Genomic DNA, 14,918 nt, shown 5'->3' with positions numbered 1-14,918 from the left:
TTCTGATGTGACCAAGTATATATGAGAAATACCATATATCATAAATTCATAATGTAATTAATTGATGCAAATATAAAATAAAGGCTAAACAATTTATTATAGTTCAACTAAAAAAGTGCATCGTTTTTTTTCGTCCTCAGATTTCGAGCAGCAACGATATTAATATTAATAATCTATGCTGTCTCTTTCTTTTCCTCCTTAGCCTCCACCACAACAGCCTTTGGTTCGGATTCTGTCGGCTTGCTCTCGACCGGAGCATCTTCTTCCTTAGATTCTTCTTTTGTTTCTTCGGTCTTTGGTGGGGCCACAGGAGCCGGTTCAGACAGATCTACCAAAGGTTCTTCCTTCTTTGTCTCAACAACTCCATCTTCCTTTTTCTCCTTCAATAAAAAAATAAAATAAAAACAACCTCAATTTTAGACAACAAAGATTAGGAATTAAATGATAATCAAAACAATAATAAAAAAAATAAAAATATATACATACTTGTGGAGCAGCAACCTCGGCCTCGGTGCTTACAACAGCCGGTGCCTCGGTGGGGGCAGGGGCAGCGACAGCTGGCGATTCGGGGGCGGGGGCCGGTGCCTCGATAGGGGCGGGGACCTTGCAGTCGGTGTCCAAATCCTTTGGTTTGCTTGCGCAGCCTCCCATGATTATCTTTCTCGCGATTTGATTGGACGATTAAGTCGGGCGAGAAAGATAGGCTGTGCAAATGACCGGAAAAAGCTTTCGACTGCAGAAAGCTCTTATTAATGCACTCTTTTTTTTTATTTTATTTTATTTCTTTTTTGTGTGTTTATGTTGAGGGGTGAAATAGTGTATTTATAGAGGTGGAGATGTGGTTGTTTTACATAGTTTGTGAATGGTACAGCTTCATTTTCGTTGGCCTTATTATTACTTGGGGGAAATGGGAGATCAAGATGCCTTGTTTCATGAAGTTAGTTATGACCGTTACAAGATCAATGCTTTGACAGTTGGCATCACTCTGTTCGTTTGTGTCTTTTTTTTTTTATTATTATTACCATATAAAAAATGTGTGGATCTTCTATTGCAAATTTCATTATGATTTTACAATAGCAGAATTAAATACAATCTTTTGTGGGAAATTCTTATAATTCATAGACGTATAATCATCATCTACGTTTCGGATACGTTCCGTGTCGGACACCTTCCGACACCGTATGGATCATTTTGCAATTTCTAACAAATTATAAACATGTTTGAACAATAAAAATTTAAGATATTTTTGTTGCTTCCCTAATTATTTACACAGTTTAATGAACATTGCAAATTGATAGTAAAAATTATTTTGAATATGTTTGTGTGAAAACATATAAAAATATAATTTATATTTAAATAAAAATTTATATAATATATTTATAAATATACCCCTATACTTTTAATATTTATACGTTTCCCCAAGCTCCCGTATCCCCATTTTTGGGATATGCCGTTTCCCATTTTCCCGTATCACTGTTTTTGTGTCTGTGCTACATACTACACAAACTCAATACAAATGCACAATGATAACACAAAGACAAAATACTCAATTAACAATTTTATTAGTGCAGGCATACAAATTAAAAGTACAGGATGAGCAATAATTAGAACTCAACTTGTATTGAATCCATCTTGCCCTTTAATTAATCATCTGTTACTAATTATTTCAAAATTAGTCCCACAATTAATAATTAAACACTAGTAATTAACTAACTAAACACTAACCAGGCCATCTTCTTCTTCATGCAGAGAATTAGCAGAGAAAACGCTTCCAAAATGAAACGTGACATCAAGAAAATACAGCAAGAACACCAGCAGAACGCAGCACACAAACATCGGAATCGGTCCGAATATCCACAAAAATAGCGGGAACGACAAGTAGAATGCTCTAAGGCCAAGTGACCAGAAATAACTCCCCCGATTCACCGTCATCCACACGTACTCTTCCGCTGTCGTCACGCAATCCTTCGACCCCTTCTTCGATCTCCGGTGAATATTGCTCGGCACGTTTATCAGCATGCTTGCATGGCTGTAGTATCTTATCGACTGCACGTTGAGCAAGAAAGCCCCTAAGAAGCACACCATTATTGAGAAGAATTTTATTGAGAACCCTAGTTTGCTGTTGTCCCCGTAAACCTCCCCAATCGGACGGTGTCCGGAGGTGCCGCCGGACATCAAGACGGCGATTACGGAGCTGAGCATGATCGCCGTTGACGCTAGTAGTGTTGACGCCATTATGTTGTTTCGAAGTGTTTGGACCGCCAGTACGCCGTTTTTCGACGTGTCCTATTTGCGATTTGCATCAAGTATAAACATTTTTTGGAAAATAATTTCATGAAAAAATTTTAAAAAATCAAATTTTATGATAACTAGGGGTTTTTGGTGTGATTTAATTTCAAGAATATCCACTCTAAAGCTCCGTAAATTAGATGTTACATCTGATTATTGATCATTTACACTGACTCATCCAATGTAAATAACCAGATGTAGCGTCGTCAGACTGCTCAAAAGCTCTAACAAACTTCCCCAAAATCTCAACCCAAAATAACAGGAAAAAGAAAAGCTAAAATGTATGACCACATCAACAATATTATACTATATATTAAAGATTTTTTAAGAAGAAAAGGAATTCTTTTATAATAAAGTTGTAATAATTATTTAATTCAATTTTTCTTGGAGTGATTATTTAATTAATAAATAAATAAATAGAGAATGAAGGAGAAAGAGAAAGAAGGGCGGCATGCACCTCCATCATGGCTCTAACCCACAGGCGGCGGTTGATGGAGTTGATGCCGAGGACGGTGGTGGCGGGACGGCGGATGATCTGGCGGAGCAGCCACAAATGATATGCCACCATCACTACCAGCCCTGCCGGAACCAATACATAATCAAGAATCTGTTTCTCCATATCTGAATTTCAAATATATAATATATCAGATTTATTCTAGGAAAAAAATAAAATAAATAAATCAGATGTGATTAATTATGCAAAAAATATATCTTCTTGTGGAGTAGTGAATGAGCCAAAAAGAAAGTGCACCGAGAACAATTGCGGTTTATATATATATACACACACACAGTGGGTGTGTTTTTGTGCGTGTGATTAAATAAATAAATAAATGATACAATGAATTCAATTTTGACACGCGTCTGCATGCTGTGAATCAAATAACATTTATTTATTACCTTCACAAATATATACATACAATATTTATTAGACATATACACAGTCCATGTACAGACACATACGTTACATATTGAAATGCTAATATTACATGCATATAAATATATACACCTATATATATATATAAAAAAATATATTAGTGGTATTTTGTAATATGATTACGTAAACCTTATTCATGGATTCGAGAAATCTGGCGTTTGGTTTCAAGAAAGTTTGACCTTTTTTTCCTATCTTTTTTTAGGGGAAGAAAGTTTGACCTTATTAAATTGCTTTTCACTCCTTGGAATTTGGAGTTTTTCACTTTTTTGTCCGTTACCCTTTTTATTTTCTTCTCCTCCAGAAAAAAAAAATTAAAAAAATAATAATAATATGTATATGTATATATTATTATTTTATTTTTTATTTCTTTGGGCAGCAAACACTACTCGGCCCACCCAGTAACCAGCAACCTACCCATTAGGCTTCCCAAGTCACGGCCCGAATAGATATAGAAAAATATGTAAGTAGTTGTACTATTCAGCCCAACCATGTAGCCCAAAGCATCCCACCCGGCCCATGGGTTATCCAAAGCCCATACCATAATTATTTTTCATATTAATTAAAGTTGTAAATATATATATTAACGTAAATCCGACATAGAACACTATTATGTTCATACATATAAAACACTACTACATCCTCACTAATGTTTGGTTTTATATATATATATATATAGCTAAAATCGAGAAAACAAAACTACAAAGTTATGTAACGAAAGACATTTCAGATCTTTCGGGTGGCTATGAAGCTAATTGTACGATGAAAGTGCATAATCGATGAAAGTGCAGTGTTCAAAGTAAATTGACGACCGACTAGTATATAAAAGTAAACAAAATAGATTTACGAGCTGAAACCCTGTGACATAAGATGCAAAATAGAGTAAGGTTGAGGGGGGTATTTGCAAATTTTAAACTAAAAGACCAAAACCTCCAATTTCAATTTCCACAGCCAAAACCTATCTCCATCTCCATTTCTCCTTCGATTTTTCTTGTTCGTCAATCTTACCAGTTCAGTTTGCTAACTAAGTTTGGTGATTTCTCTCTCCCAAGGGCGGCGGAAGAATCAGGTGACGCCGCCAGCTGAATTTGTATGGGTCATCGCCGCCATCATCGTCTGCTTCCTCCTCGACATAATTATCAATTGCATCGGACTGGCTCGCGAGAAACATCCTTGTAAGGGTCTGTTCTTTGAACTGTTGAATCTCGATTTTTATTTATTTGTTTATCGAAAATCGAAAATGTGGTAAATCTCAACGGTGGGGGTTTGGGGAGAGGGCGAAAATGTGATAAGCGTCTGTGATTGGATTTCATGATCACTGGTTTTGTTTTATCTTCTGCATTTGTTCAGAAACATTGTTCAAAGCTTGTTCGATGATCCGAATAAATGAACAAATCTTGCTCAGACTAGAATTTTTTTATTTAGACCTAATTTTTGCGTTTACAGAGATGCAGTTTAACTCGAACATTTTTCTTTCTTTGTTTGGGCAGAAATTGGGCTAATTGATACTGAGATAACTATGGGACTTTCAATTGGTTTTGTTCCACATCATCTAGCTTCTTTTCGATTTGGCCAGATTGCATTGTGCAGCAGGCAATCAGGGTCAGCAAGAAAAGGTACGGTTCACTTACTTTCCTTTCAATTTAATAAAACACAAAATTCAGTCATTTTTATAATTCCTGAATAAAGTATTTGATTTATTTTTTGACGAACTCTTTGCCTAATCCAATGTGCACCGTCTGTATTCTCTCTTGGCAGGTTTGTGGCTTTGACAGTCACTTTTATTCGGAGAATGTTCCTCAGATTATCAACTAAGTTGTTAAATATATCTATAGCTTCCCTTTGTAGAGCCAAGCAATTGGAGAAAGCAGAAGCCGCTATAGTCGATGGTATTAAATTGGGAGTACTACCAAATGTCGTAACGTACAATACTCTGATAACTGGTTATTGTCAGTTTATCGGGTTCGATGCTGGTTATGATGTTATTCGCAGAATGAAAGAAGCTGAGATAACTCCCGATGTTATTACCTATAACTCTTTAATGGCCGGTGCCACAAGGCAGCAGAACTCATTACATCGCTGTCGTGAGATGCTAGATGAGATGCTTCAAATAGGAATCACTCCCGATATATGGACTTACAATACATTGATGCACAGTTATTTCAAATCGGGAAATCCAGGGGAGGCGTACAAGATTTTCCTGGACGAAATTATTCTAAAGAAGAACATCTCTCCTTGTCATGCCACATTTAACATCATGATTAACGGGCTTTGCAAGAATGGATGCATTGGAAACGCCCTAATGTTCTTTAGGGATTTGAAGCAACAAGGGTATGATTTAGATATAGTGACGTACAACATTCTTATCAGTAGTCTTTGCAAAGCGCGAATGTGGAAGAGTATGATGAGCCTTTTAGAGGAGCTTAGTGTGTCGGATCACGAACCGAATGCTATTACTTATACTGCGGTTATGAAGGCGTGCTTCAGGCGTAAACATTTTAGGGAAGGGCTTGAAATTTTCTTGGAGATGAAGAGTAAAGGATATGCGTACGATTTGTTTTCCTACTGTACCGTTGTTGGTGCTTTGCTGAAATCTGGCAGAAGCCAAGATACCTATAGCTTAATTGCTCACATGATTAAGATTGGGTATGAACTCGATATAGTATCTTACAACACCTTAATTAACTGGCATTGCAAGGAACGTAAAATCGAAAACGCCTACAACTTATCGATTGTGGCAAAAGAGAGGGGGCTCAAATGGGATGCATATACACATACTATCTTGATCAACGGTCTTTACAAATCTGGTGATTTTGATGGTGCCCAGAGGCATATAGACCATTTGGAAACGACGACATTCGATTCCTTAGTCACAACTAATTGCTTCATTGACAGTCTCTGTAAATTTGGTCACTTAGAATATGCACTACACGTTTTCCGCTCGATGGTTGTGAAGGATTCATTTACCTACTCTTCAATGGTGCACAACCTTTGCAGGGCAAGGAAGTACCGTTTGGCATCTCAAATCTTGCTATCTTGCATTAAAGCCGGTTTCAAAACACTAAAGTCGGATCGAAGAGCTGTCGTTAAGGGTCTTAGTCTTACAGGCTCCAAGAAGGATGTTATGAGACATAAGCTAAGAATACAGACTGCAAAGTTGCTTTTTTTTAGAAAAAAATAGTCTTACAGGCTCCAAGAAGGATGTTAAGAGACTTAGAGCTAAAAATACGGATAACAAAGTTGATTTACTATTAATGCTGTTGAAGTGGATGCATTATGGTAACTATTCGTACGCGTTATTGCACGGAAAAAAATGAGGACGGTTCTTTATTACAATTAAGCCCATCTTGATATGAATTCTTGTTATCATTGATGAGCTTTGATCCTGAAACATTTCCCACCTACCGAGTCTTAATTGTGTGGAACATTTTCCACTATGTAATTCATTTTCTTATTAGTGAATGGTGGAGTTTGGATGGAGAAGTACTGGTTTATTTGCTTCGTCAGATCCAAGTTTTTTAGCACTGGAATTTGGTGTTTGGTCGGCTCATCAAATAACAAGAAAGTTTTGGATTTGAAATGGGCCAACTGATAGCAGGTGACTTTGTATGGGCCAGGTATCAGCTTTTCTTTTTGTATTTTCTTTAATATTTGCTGTAGTTGTGCCTATATTATTTATTTGATGTTCTTTTTCGGCACCGTGGGAGAGTGATGGTGGTGTACAGAATATTTCTGATTCATGTATTTGATATAATTGTCCGACTTAGACGTTTATGATTTCATTTAAAGCATTTCTGACATTGTAGGAGGATAGGCACCGCATAAATTTTTTTTTTTAACTCACCTGTTCGTAACAGATGTAACTGGTTTGCTCAAGAAAATAAGAGCCTTGTTTCAGATTATACCTGGAAGATCTTGTAGATCTAAGAGTGTGTCTAATGTGAATTTCCGCAATAGACATTTTACGAACTAATTTAGCCTCATACAGCATTTGCTCTTACAACTTATCATATTTGTTCACAGCTTCCCTTGATTAATTCGGTATGTGTCAACATTGCAACTTTGGTGATGATTTTTTTATTTTATTTTTAAAGAAATATTTATATCACGTTCCTAACTTATTTATTTATTTTCATTTTGATATTTTCAGATGCAATCGTGTTCCAATTCTCATGAGCACATCCATTTGATGAGGCGAAATTTGTCGAGTGAACTAGTGGAGGTAAATTTTTAGAAGGAGCACATTCAGCAGAGAGAAAACATTCCGATTTTTATAGTTCACAAGAGGCTTTACGCTTGCTGTTAAAGAATTCGTACTTTGAGATGAAGACTTTCTTGAATTCATCAAGGAAACGGCTTTTGGAATTGCAGAGCGACGCTTGAAAGAAATATCATCATTTGTAGGCAGGGTTTTAAGGACCTTGACAACACTCGTATTCATTCGATTTCCGAGACGAAGAACGAAAATCTTTTGAAATAACCCAGCCTTTTTAGGCACTCTAGTAATTGCAAAGAAATAGCAATTTTTATATTATTCAAGACTGCCTTTATTATTATTATTATTATTTATTATTTATTATTTATTTATTTAAATCCCAAATATTTGACCAAACTAAGTTGTACTACATATGAAGCATGACTATAATTCCCAAAGAGGGTCTGATTGAATACTGTGGTCTATCTAAAATCCTGAAAAGCCTGAGGGTTTACGTATAGTCCTTTTGATTTGGTTTTTAATGTATTTCATCAGTAAGGAAAACATTTCATTTATTTATTATTTTATTATTTTATTTATTTACATCATCACACATATATATATATATATATATATTTATAAAGTTGGTGAAGTATTTAAATCGAATTACCACAAAAAATTAAGTGAAAACCTGTATTTATTATTTATCTGTACATCATTACACAAGAAATAAAGAGAGAGAAAAAATAAATAAATAAATAATAATGAAGAGAGAGAAAGTAATATTAAAATGAAGAACAAATAAAACTATTTCAGTCGATGACTCTCTTGCTCTCAAGCTTTCACACCAGGAAATCTCATCTCTCTCATCTCTCTCTCTCTGCGCTACTTTCTTTGTTACCCCTTTTTTTTTCTTTTTATTGATGTAAAAACCCCATTGAAAAGCCTCATCGAAACTTCAAACCCCTAATAAAAGGAGATAAATCAACAAAGAGAAACGAGACTCCAAGTCAAAACTGGTAGTGTGTAATCTCTCAACCACACTTTCCTTTCTTCTCTTCTCGTTCTTCCGTTTTTTTTTTTTCATTTTATTGAGGCAAGCAGCAATTTCTGTCGAGGTATACTTTGAATTTCGATGGGAATTAGAGGTAAAGTTTGAATTTAGCATTTTTCGTATGCGTGTATGTATGCCTTCCCGTTTTCAGAAATTTCTGCTGGAATGTGTTCAGATTTTTGTTGGATCAAAAGAGATAGTTTTCTAGTTAATTAAACATCTGAATTCGATTAAGCATGGAATTTTGTGTTTAGAAGAAGATAATTTTGTGATTGAATTCGTCCATGGGGAGTGAGATCTATTCTATTATCAGTTTATCAATACATATATATTAGGCGTTTGTATATACGTATAATTTTTTTTTTTTATCTATTAATCAATTATTTCTAGTGTTATTTTATCTTTTAACTCTCTAGTGTATTAGTAGAATATAGTGTGAAGATGAAAGGGGTAATAATATACAATGCAAGACTATGTTGGAAATTTAGGTTACTCGCAGCTGTTCTTCACGGTCTTGATCGATTTTAGGATACTGAATATATTTTGGCCTTAAAAGCTGAATTATTGAATTTTAAACGCCTTGCTGCACTGAAGGATAAGTATTTCCGTAAGAAAGAAAAATACGATCTGGAAATACTAAAACACGGTCAAGAACAGTTCTTAAACTCCGGTAAAATTCTGCTAGAATGCTTTATTACTATCTAACACTTGTGTGATGCCTCTTTTTTTTTTTCTTTTCTTTTTCTACAGAGTAATTTCCTGCGGTTTCAGTGACATTGGCTTCTGATTATCCCCTTCCTTAGTAGAGTGAATGCATTTAATTGTTGGTGTTTGAAGCAATAATCTTGGTGATTGTGAGCCTATAAAATGGCAGACGGTAGTCCTAGGACAGATACTTCTACCGATGCTGATACAGAGGATAAGAATATGAGGGTAATATTCAAAACTATACATACATACATATATGCTCTAGATGCTAGCTTTTCGATTGTAATTGCTCGATACTTAGCATATAAATTCATGTGTTTCTTGTGCAGTTTCAGAACAATCAGTTACAGGGTATGATTGCTTCTGATGGTAGTGATAAGCCCAGAGATCAAAAGGTTTTTGAACTTTTAATTGTATGAGCACTAATTTTTGTATTTATTTATATTATATTTGATTTCAACTACCGTTTGCAGACTTTACGCAGGCTTGCTCAAAATCGTGAAGCTGCGCGGAAAAGCCGCTTGAGGAAAAAAGTAGGTTCCCTATTGTGCCCATCAATTTTCAATAATGCCAACGTATAACATTACCTTTTTGTTACCTTTGTCACCGTTATTAAGTTGCATCTCTTGGTAGATTCCCGATAATTGTTGAATTAATATGCGGTGGGGTTGTGGATATTTAGCTCAGTTAAAGAGGAGTTTTACTTACTTTTAATAATTAATGTTGGCGCGATAATCAGGCTTAAGATCTATAGAAAATCTTAGTTGCTTCATCTATGTGACATGTGATGCTAATAGAACTGATCTTCTTGTTTGGTAGGTGTGTGGTTATTGAATAGTGCTTTTATGACAAACAATATTTGTTGGTTTCTACATGGTAGTGACGATGGGTACATTGGGGAATGGAATTGCACGTTTAATGGTTGCAATAAGATCCAAAAACTAAATGGGGTTCTGTATATTTCGCCAGAAAAAGATTCCGTAACCTACCAAACCTAATTAATTTCAGAAAATTAATTTGCTAAGGAAAAAATATGTGTGGGTTGTGCTCAACCGAAACAGGGGCTTGACTTTATGAAATGTGGATTGGGATGGGCAAAACATTTTGCAGTCTCGTCAAATATCTTCTAATTCCCAACAGTTATTAATTTCTTAGGCAATCATTTTGTTGAGGGTCTGAGAATGTTGTAATGATACATTTGTAATATAATAAAATATCCGAGGATGCTTTAATCAACAATATGCATTTGCTTGTTCTGTGAAAGGGGATGTTCTTTAGGATAAACCCGTAAGATTAACCTACACATTACTGTATGATTCTTGCGAGCTGCTATTCTAACGCGATTAATGTATTTCATGTGCCAACTTCAACATTGATTTGTTTCTTTTTTTCCAATATTTGGGATATAGGCCTATGTTCAACAGTTAGAAAGTAGCAGAATGAAGTTGACACAACTTGAACAAGAGCTCCAACGAGCTAGGCAGCAGGTTCTATTTTAGACTATTTTTTAATTTTTTTTAAATAATCCATCTCTTTTTACAACCACACAGCTCCTGTTCAAGTCTTTACAACCACACAGCTCCTGTTCAAGTCTTCCTTATCTTCGAGTTTAACGAACCCACTTTTCTTTGATGAAGGGTATATTTATTTCAAGTTCAGGAGACCAATCTCAATCAGCTGGTGGAAATGGTATAATCATCTTATTTTTCTTCTATCAAATCTTGTGAAAACGGGGTTTGCATGTAAATTTGGGCCAACTTGAAACTAAATTGTACCTTCCTTTATTTTTTTTACCGAAAAATTAAATTTCAGCAACTTAGACTTCCATGAAAAATATCCACTGGTAAAATCCCATATTTCTAGGTGCTTTGGCCTTTGACGTTGAATATGCAAGGTGGCTTGAGGAGCACAATCGGCGAATCAACGAGCTTAGAGGAGCTGTCAATTCACATGCAGGCGATGGTGAACTTCGTATCATTGTCGACGGCATTATCGCACATTACGAAGACATTTTTAGGATAAAAGCTGACGCTGCAAAAGCCGACGTCTTTCACATATTATCGGGCATGTGGAAAACACCTGCCGAAAGATGCTTCCTCTGGCTTGGTGGCTTTCGTTCGTCCGAACTTCTCAAGGTAAAAAAAATCAAATCCGCCACTTCATATACTTTTTCTGTAATTTAAAATTTTTAACTTCTAATTTTTTTAATTTTTTGAAATTTTGTGGTTGTAGCTTCTTATAAATCAGTTAGAGCCGTTGACTGAGCAGCAGTTATTGGCTATCAACAATTTGCAACAGTCATCTCAACAAGCGGAAGATGCTCTGTCACAAGGTATGGAAGCTTTGCAACAGTCTTTGGCTGAAACATTAGCTGGTTCTCTTGGTCCATCTGGTTCGTCTGGTAATGTGGCCAACTACATGGGCCAAATGGCTATGGCTATGGGCAAGTTGGGTACTCTCGAGGGCTTCATTCGTCAGGTTATTACCTTATCTACCCCTGCTCGTGCTTCATTATACTAAGGCCTCGTTTGGTTCCTAACATAAGATTAGCTGACATAACACGATCTTATGAAAACCCAACTATATTGTTGGACCATGGGAGATTAGAGCCAATTTTTTCCAATTACGGGCCGGCCAGAAAAGTTATGAGTCAAACCAAACGTCCAATAAAGTCCAATTATTTAATTAATCATGGCTAATCTTATCAACCAAACGAGGCACTTATTTTTGAAATGGTCATCATCGCCATACAAAGATTAATCTAGCATTTTGCAAGTCAAATAAAATGGTAGCTGAGCGGTATTGATTTTTTTTTTAAGACGAATGGAGGATGCTCTTTTGACTTTTGACATTAATACGGGTTATGACTATTATTATTTTTTAATATTTTTATTGCAGGCTGATAATTTGAGGCAGCAGACTCTGCAGCAAATGCATCGAATATTAACAACTCGACAATCAGCTCGTGCTCTGCTAGCTATCAGCGACTATTTCTCTCGTCTTAGAGCACTTAGCTCACTTTGGCTGGCTCGCCCTCGCGAATGACTCGACTTTTTTTCTCTTTAACTTTCTCTCTCTCTTTTTCTCTCTCAGGTATTTATTTAGTTGGAAGATCTTGTTCAATGACTCTAGTTTGTTGTTTACCATTAAAAGTTTGGAGGGCAGCTATTTCCAAATCTAGTGTTGATGCATAATTTAATTGTAATAGTGCAAATGTATGATGCTTCTTTCTTGACTGGCTTGTATAATTTTACCAATGTTGTATAATTTATAGCTTTCAGTTAGTTGTAATGTAATGTAATAGATTGTTTTATTTAATTTTTTTTTTAGTGTAAGTTCAATAATTGAGTTGAATTCAGCATCTGAATAGAATCCTCTAGGCTTAGGCCCCAAAGGAAATAGTAAGTAAACTGGACCACAAAGACTTTATTTTATTTGTTATATTTTACTTTCTTAATAAAGAAATTGTCATACTGAAATAGGAAGGGCAAATATGGACACACAATATATGTGGCCAGGAAGATATATGTGTGTGAAAATTATGATAATGTAAAGTGTAATTATATTTTTTCCGTCTATATATAGTGTGTATATATATGTGGTGCCACATATATATATATATATATATTCTTATTTATGTTTTAAAAAGTTGAAGAGTAACCGCTCCTTCTGCCGGAAAGTGGACGCCACCTCAACGGCGAACTTTTGACGGCAGCCTGAAATGTAAGCTAAACCCACACACACACACACACACACACACACACACACACACACAAACACACCGCGTATGTATCGATCAGTTCTATTATGCCAATCCAACCTAGGTTGTATCAATTGGAGTGTGTATCCTACATTAGGTTTTGGTAGGTTAGGTGGGAATTAAGATCTGTGTTCGAATTCGTTTGATTACGTGTATTGTACGAGTCCAATTTGTTTTTTTCCTTTTAATTTATCACTACTTTTGATTTTGGGTACTTCAATTTTTTAATTGTTTACACCAACTCTGCATACAAAAAAAAAATGTCAAAAAAATGGGATCTTTGTCAACGTTCGATTCGTGATTGAAGTAGATAATTTAATCCATCTTGGATTAAACAAACCAAAAAATTAACGTGTCTCTGAACTATCCACTAATTACATCCTCTCTGTATTTGAACCTTTTCTGGTTATAAAACTATATTTCAAATCACAAATGAGTGGCTATCGTTCCTCTTTGATCTGTCAGTTGCTATATAATAACTCAACTTCATACTGCAGTGATCTGTATCCACATTTTTCTTCTTTCTTTGGAGCTATTGGAACTGTTCTACATAAGCCCGATTTTTTTTTTTTTTTTTTTTTTTTTTTTTATAATCGTCGATTGCAGATGACGATAACCGACAATGAGGACTTGTTGATAGAGATCCTCCTCTATCTGCCGGCAAAAACCCTAATCAGATTCAAACTCGTTTCCAAGAAATGGTTTTTCATAATCTCCGGCCGTCATTTTTCTCGGCGGCACAGCCAGCACCGCCACCGTCTCTCCAAACTGGAATCTTCCTTCCTCCTCCGCTGCCTTGGAGACTCGCCGGAGTACTTATACCTCCAAAGCAAACTCCAACCTCAGAAATCGGTGCGATACCATTTCTCTCCATCTCTTATTGATCCAACTATATGGAGCTTTTCCAACGGCCTGTTTTTGCTCGTTAATTCTTCTACCATCGACGAACCATTGGAATATTGCCATATTTACAATCCCACAACCAAGCAGTCGAAAAAGATTCCACTCAACACTCATGAAAGATTCACATTCGTAATCGGTCTCAACTTAGCATTCGACCCTTTGAAATCGCCTTATTACCACATTGTTTGTGTGAGAGCTACTCGAAAGAGAAGACCACCTAGTTTCTTGCGGGGCTGGTATCGTTACTGTCAGATTGAGGTGTACGAATCAGGAACCGACACGTGGCAGCTTTGTGGAGAGCCGTTTTTGGTTCCACGAGATGTTGATTTCAATCACGGGGTATATTGGGAAGGCGGGATTCATTGGGACGGAATCTATTTCGATCTTCTAGAAAGTTCCATTTGCAAACATCCGGAACTTGTTGAACTTCCCGAAGATGCTGGAATAAAGAATTTCCAAAACAACTATGTAGAATCGAACGGCTCTCTGCATTATATGGCTCACTTCTCCGAAGAGAATTTGGTGATGGTGTTCGAACTGCAAAGCAACTGTTCTCAATGGCTGTTGAAGTATCGTATTAATCTTGAGAGAGGTTCCGAGCTGCTTTCTGTGCTGAGTTTTATTCGGGGAGAGAGTGAAGGAGATAGTATGCTGGTGCTTTGTGAGCCGGGCAAAGTTATTGGTTATCAGATTGTAGAGAAGAGTGTGAAAGAGCTTGTCGATTTTACCGAGGAGCAATTTTACAAGGCGCAATGTGTTCAATTCGGTTCTCATAGCACTTTTCAATTCATTGAAACTCTAGCTCCTGTTTAATTTAGTGTATGTCTCTTCATTAGTTCTCCGATGCTTGTAATAGATGTAATTGTTTGTTTTTGTTTTTTTTTGGCCTCTTGTATGTATGATATAAGTGTTGATTGTTCATGATATTTCATTTACTGTTCTTTGCTGATTGAACAAGCTACAAATTGTTCCATTTGCCTGATTGAGCAGCTAACTGTTTTTTTGTATATAATTTAGTTACAATGGGTTTTCGGTCGGCCTTGAGGCAAGTACTGCATACTAATGTTTTTTTCTAGGA

At 36.0% G+C, this 14,918-nt stretch overlaps 5 protein-coding genes across 7 annotated transcripts; 3 read left to right on the top strand and 2 right to left on the bottom strand.

Moving 5' to 3' along the window:
- Nucleotides 1–20: 20 nt before the first annotated feature.
- Nucleotides 21–820, bottom strand: LOC105963746 (phosphatidylinositol transfer SFH5-like protein). Its single transcript, XM_012988196.2, has 2 exons — nt 487–820; nt 21–380 (listed from the first exon to the last, which is right to left on the bottom strand). The coding sequence occupies exons 1-2, from the start codon at nt 649–651 to the stop codon at nt 174–176; spliced, it is 372 nt and encodes a 123-aa protein (XP_012843650.1). The 5' UTR covers nt 652–820; the 3' UTR covers nt 21–173.
- Nucleotides 821–1,594: 774 nt separating this feature from the next.
- LOC105964766 (TRP-like ion channel protein (Protein of unknown function, DUF599)) lies at nt 1,595–3,022 on the bottom strand. Its single transcript, XM_012989274.2, has 2 exons — nt 2,747–3,022; nt 1,595–2,286 (listed from the first exon to the last, which is right to left on the bottom strand). Exons 1-2 carry the CDS (start codon nt 2,906–2,908, stop codon nt 1,714–1,716), a joined length of 735 nt encoding a protein of 244 aa, XP_012844728.2. The 5' UTR covers nt 2,909–3,022; the 3' UTR covers nt 1,595–1,713.
- Nucleotides 3,023–4,082: 1,060 nt separating this feature from the next.
- On the top strand, nt 4,083–7,759 carry LOC105963754 (Pentatricopeptide repeat (PPR-like) superfamily protein). 2 transcript variants are annotated; one of them, XM_088819186.1, is made up of 4 exons: nt 4,083–4,395; nt 4,711–4,836; nt 4,979–6,837; nt 7,371–7,759. In XM_088819186.1, exon 3 carries the CDS (start codon nt 5,013–5,015, stop codon nt 6,399–6,401), a length of 1,389 nt encoding a protein of 462 aa, XP_088675312.1. In that variant the 5' UTR covers nt 4,083–4,395; nt 4,711–4,836; nt 4,979–5,012; the 3' UTR covers nt 6,402–6,837; nt 7,371–7,759. The 2 variants fall into 2 exon arrangements, with proteins under 2 accessions (XP_088675312.1, XP_088675313.1); XM_088819187.1 differs by having other exon boundaries at nt 4,267–4,401.
- Nucleotides 7,760–8,178: 419 nt separating this feature from the next.
- Nucleotides 8,179–12,531, top strand: LOC105963766 (transcription factor TGA2.2). 2 transcript variants are annotated; one of them, XM_012988223.2, is made up of 9 exons: nt 8,179–8,563; nt 9,220–9,402; nt 9,507–9,572; nt 9,651–9,710; nt 10,587–10,664; nt 10,815–10,866; nt 11,041–11,312; nt 11,410–11,655; nt 12,076–12,531. In XM_012988223.2, exons 2-9 carry the CDS (start codon nt 9,337–9,339, stop codon nt 12,220–12,222), a joined length of 987 nt encoding a protein of 328 aa, XP_012843677.2. In that variant the 5' UTR covers nt 8,179–8,563; nt 9,220–9,336; the 3' UTR covers nt 12,223–12,531. The 2 variants fall into 2 exon arrangements, with proteins under 2 accessions (XP_012843677.2, XP_012843691.2); XM_012988237.2 differs by having other exon boundaries at nt 8,203–8,434.
- Nucleotides 12,532–12,728: 197 nt separating this feature from the next.
- LOC105963786 (F-box protein At5g07610) lies at nt 12,729–14,764 on the top strand. The gene is made up of 2 exons (XM_012988257.2): nt 12,729–12,900; nt 13,544–14,764. Exon 2 carries the CDS (start codon nt 13,544–13,546, stop codon nt 14,651–14,653), a length of 1,110 nt encoding a protein of 369 aa, XP_012843711.2. The 5' UTR covers nt 12,729–12,900; the 3' UTR covers nt 14,654–14,764.
- Nucleotides 14,765–14,918: the final 154 nt, after the last annotated feature.

The sequence above is a fragment of the Erythranthe guttata genome, chromosome 6 (assembly GCF_056151865.1).
Source record: "Erythranthe guttata isolate IM_541 chromosome 6, IM_541, whole genome shotgun sequence".
NCBI lineage: Eukaryota > Viridiplantae > Streptophyta > Magnoliopsida > Lamiales > Phrymaceae > Erythranthe > Erythranthe guttata.
The sequence above is the reverse complement of the archived record's forward strand: the minus strand, read 5'-3'. Positions and strand labels throughout refer to the sequence as shown.

Bases quoted from the DNA above. Each gene is read 5' to 3' on its own strand.
- LOC105963746 (XM_012988196.2), bottom strand. From the start codon at position 651: ATGGGAGGCTGCGCAAGCAAACCAAAGGATTTGGACACCGACTGCAAG. The intron at 381-486 runs GTATGTATATAT...TTTTTATTGAAG, and splicing joins CCGAGGTTGCTGCTCCACAA to GAGAAAAAGGAAGATGGAGT.
- LOC105963766 (XM_012988223.2), top strand. From the start codon at position 9,337: ATGGCAGACGGTAGTCCTAGGACAGATACTTCTACCGATGCTGATACA. The intron at 9,573-9,650 runs GTTTTTGAACTT...TACCGTTTGCAG, and splicing joins ATAAGCCCAGAGATCAAAAG to ACTTTACGCAGGCTTGCTCA. The intron at 10,867-11,040 runs GTATAATCATCT...CCATATTTCTAG, and splicing joins TCAATCAGCTGGTGGAAATG to GTGCTTTGGCCTTTGACGTT.
- LOC105963786 (XM_012988257.2), top strand. From the start codon at position 13,544: ATGACGATAACCGACAATGAGGACTTGTTGATAGAGATCCTCCTCTAT.
- LOC105964766 (XM_012989274.2), bottom strand. From the start codon at position 2,908: ATGGAGAAACAGATTCTTGATTATGTATTGGTTCCGGCAGGGCTGGTA. The intron at 2,287-2,746 runs GTGCATGCCGCC...AATCGCAAATAG, and splicing joins GGGTTAGAGCCATGATGGAG to GACACGTCGAAAAACGGCGT.
- LOC105963754 (XM_088819186.1), top strand. From the start codon at position 5,013: ATGTTCCTCAGATTATCAACTAAGTTGTTAAATATATCTATAGCTTCC.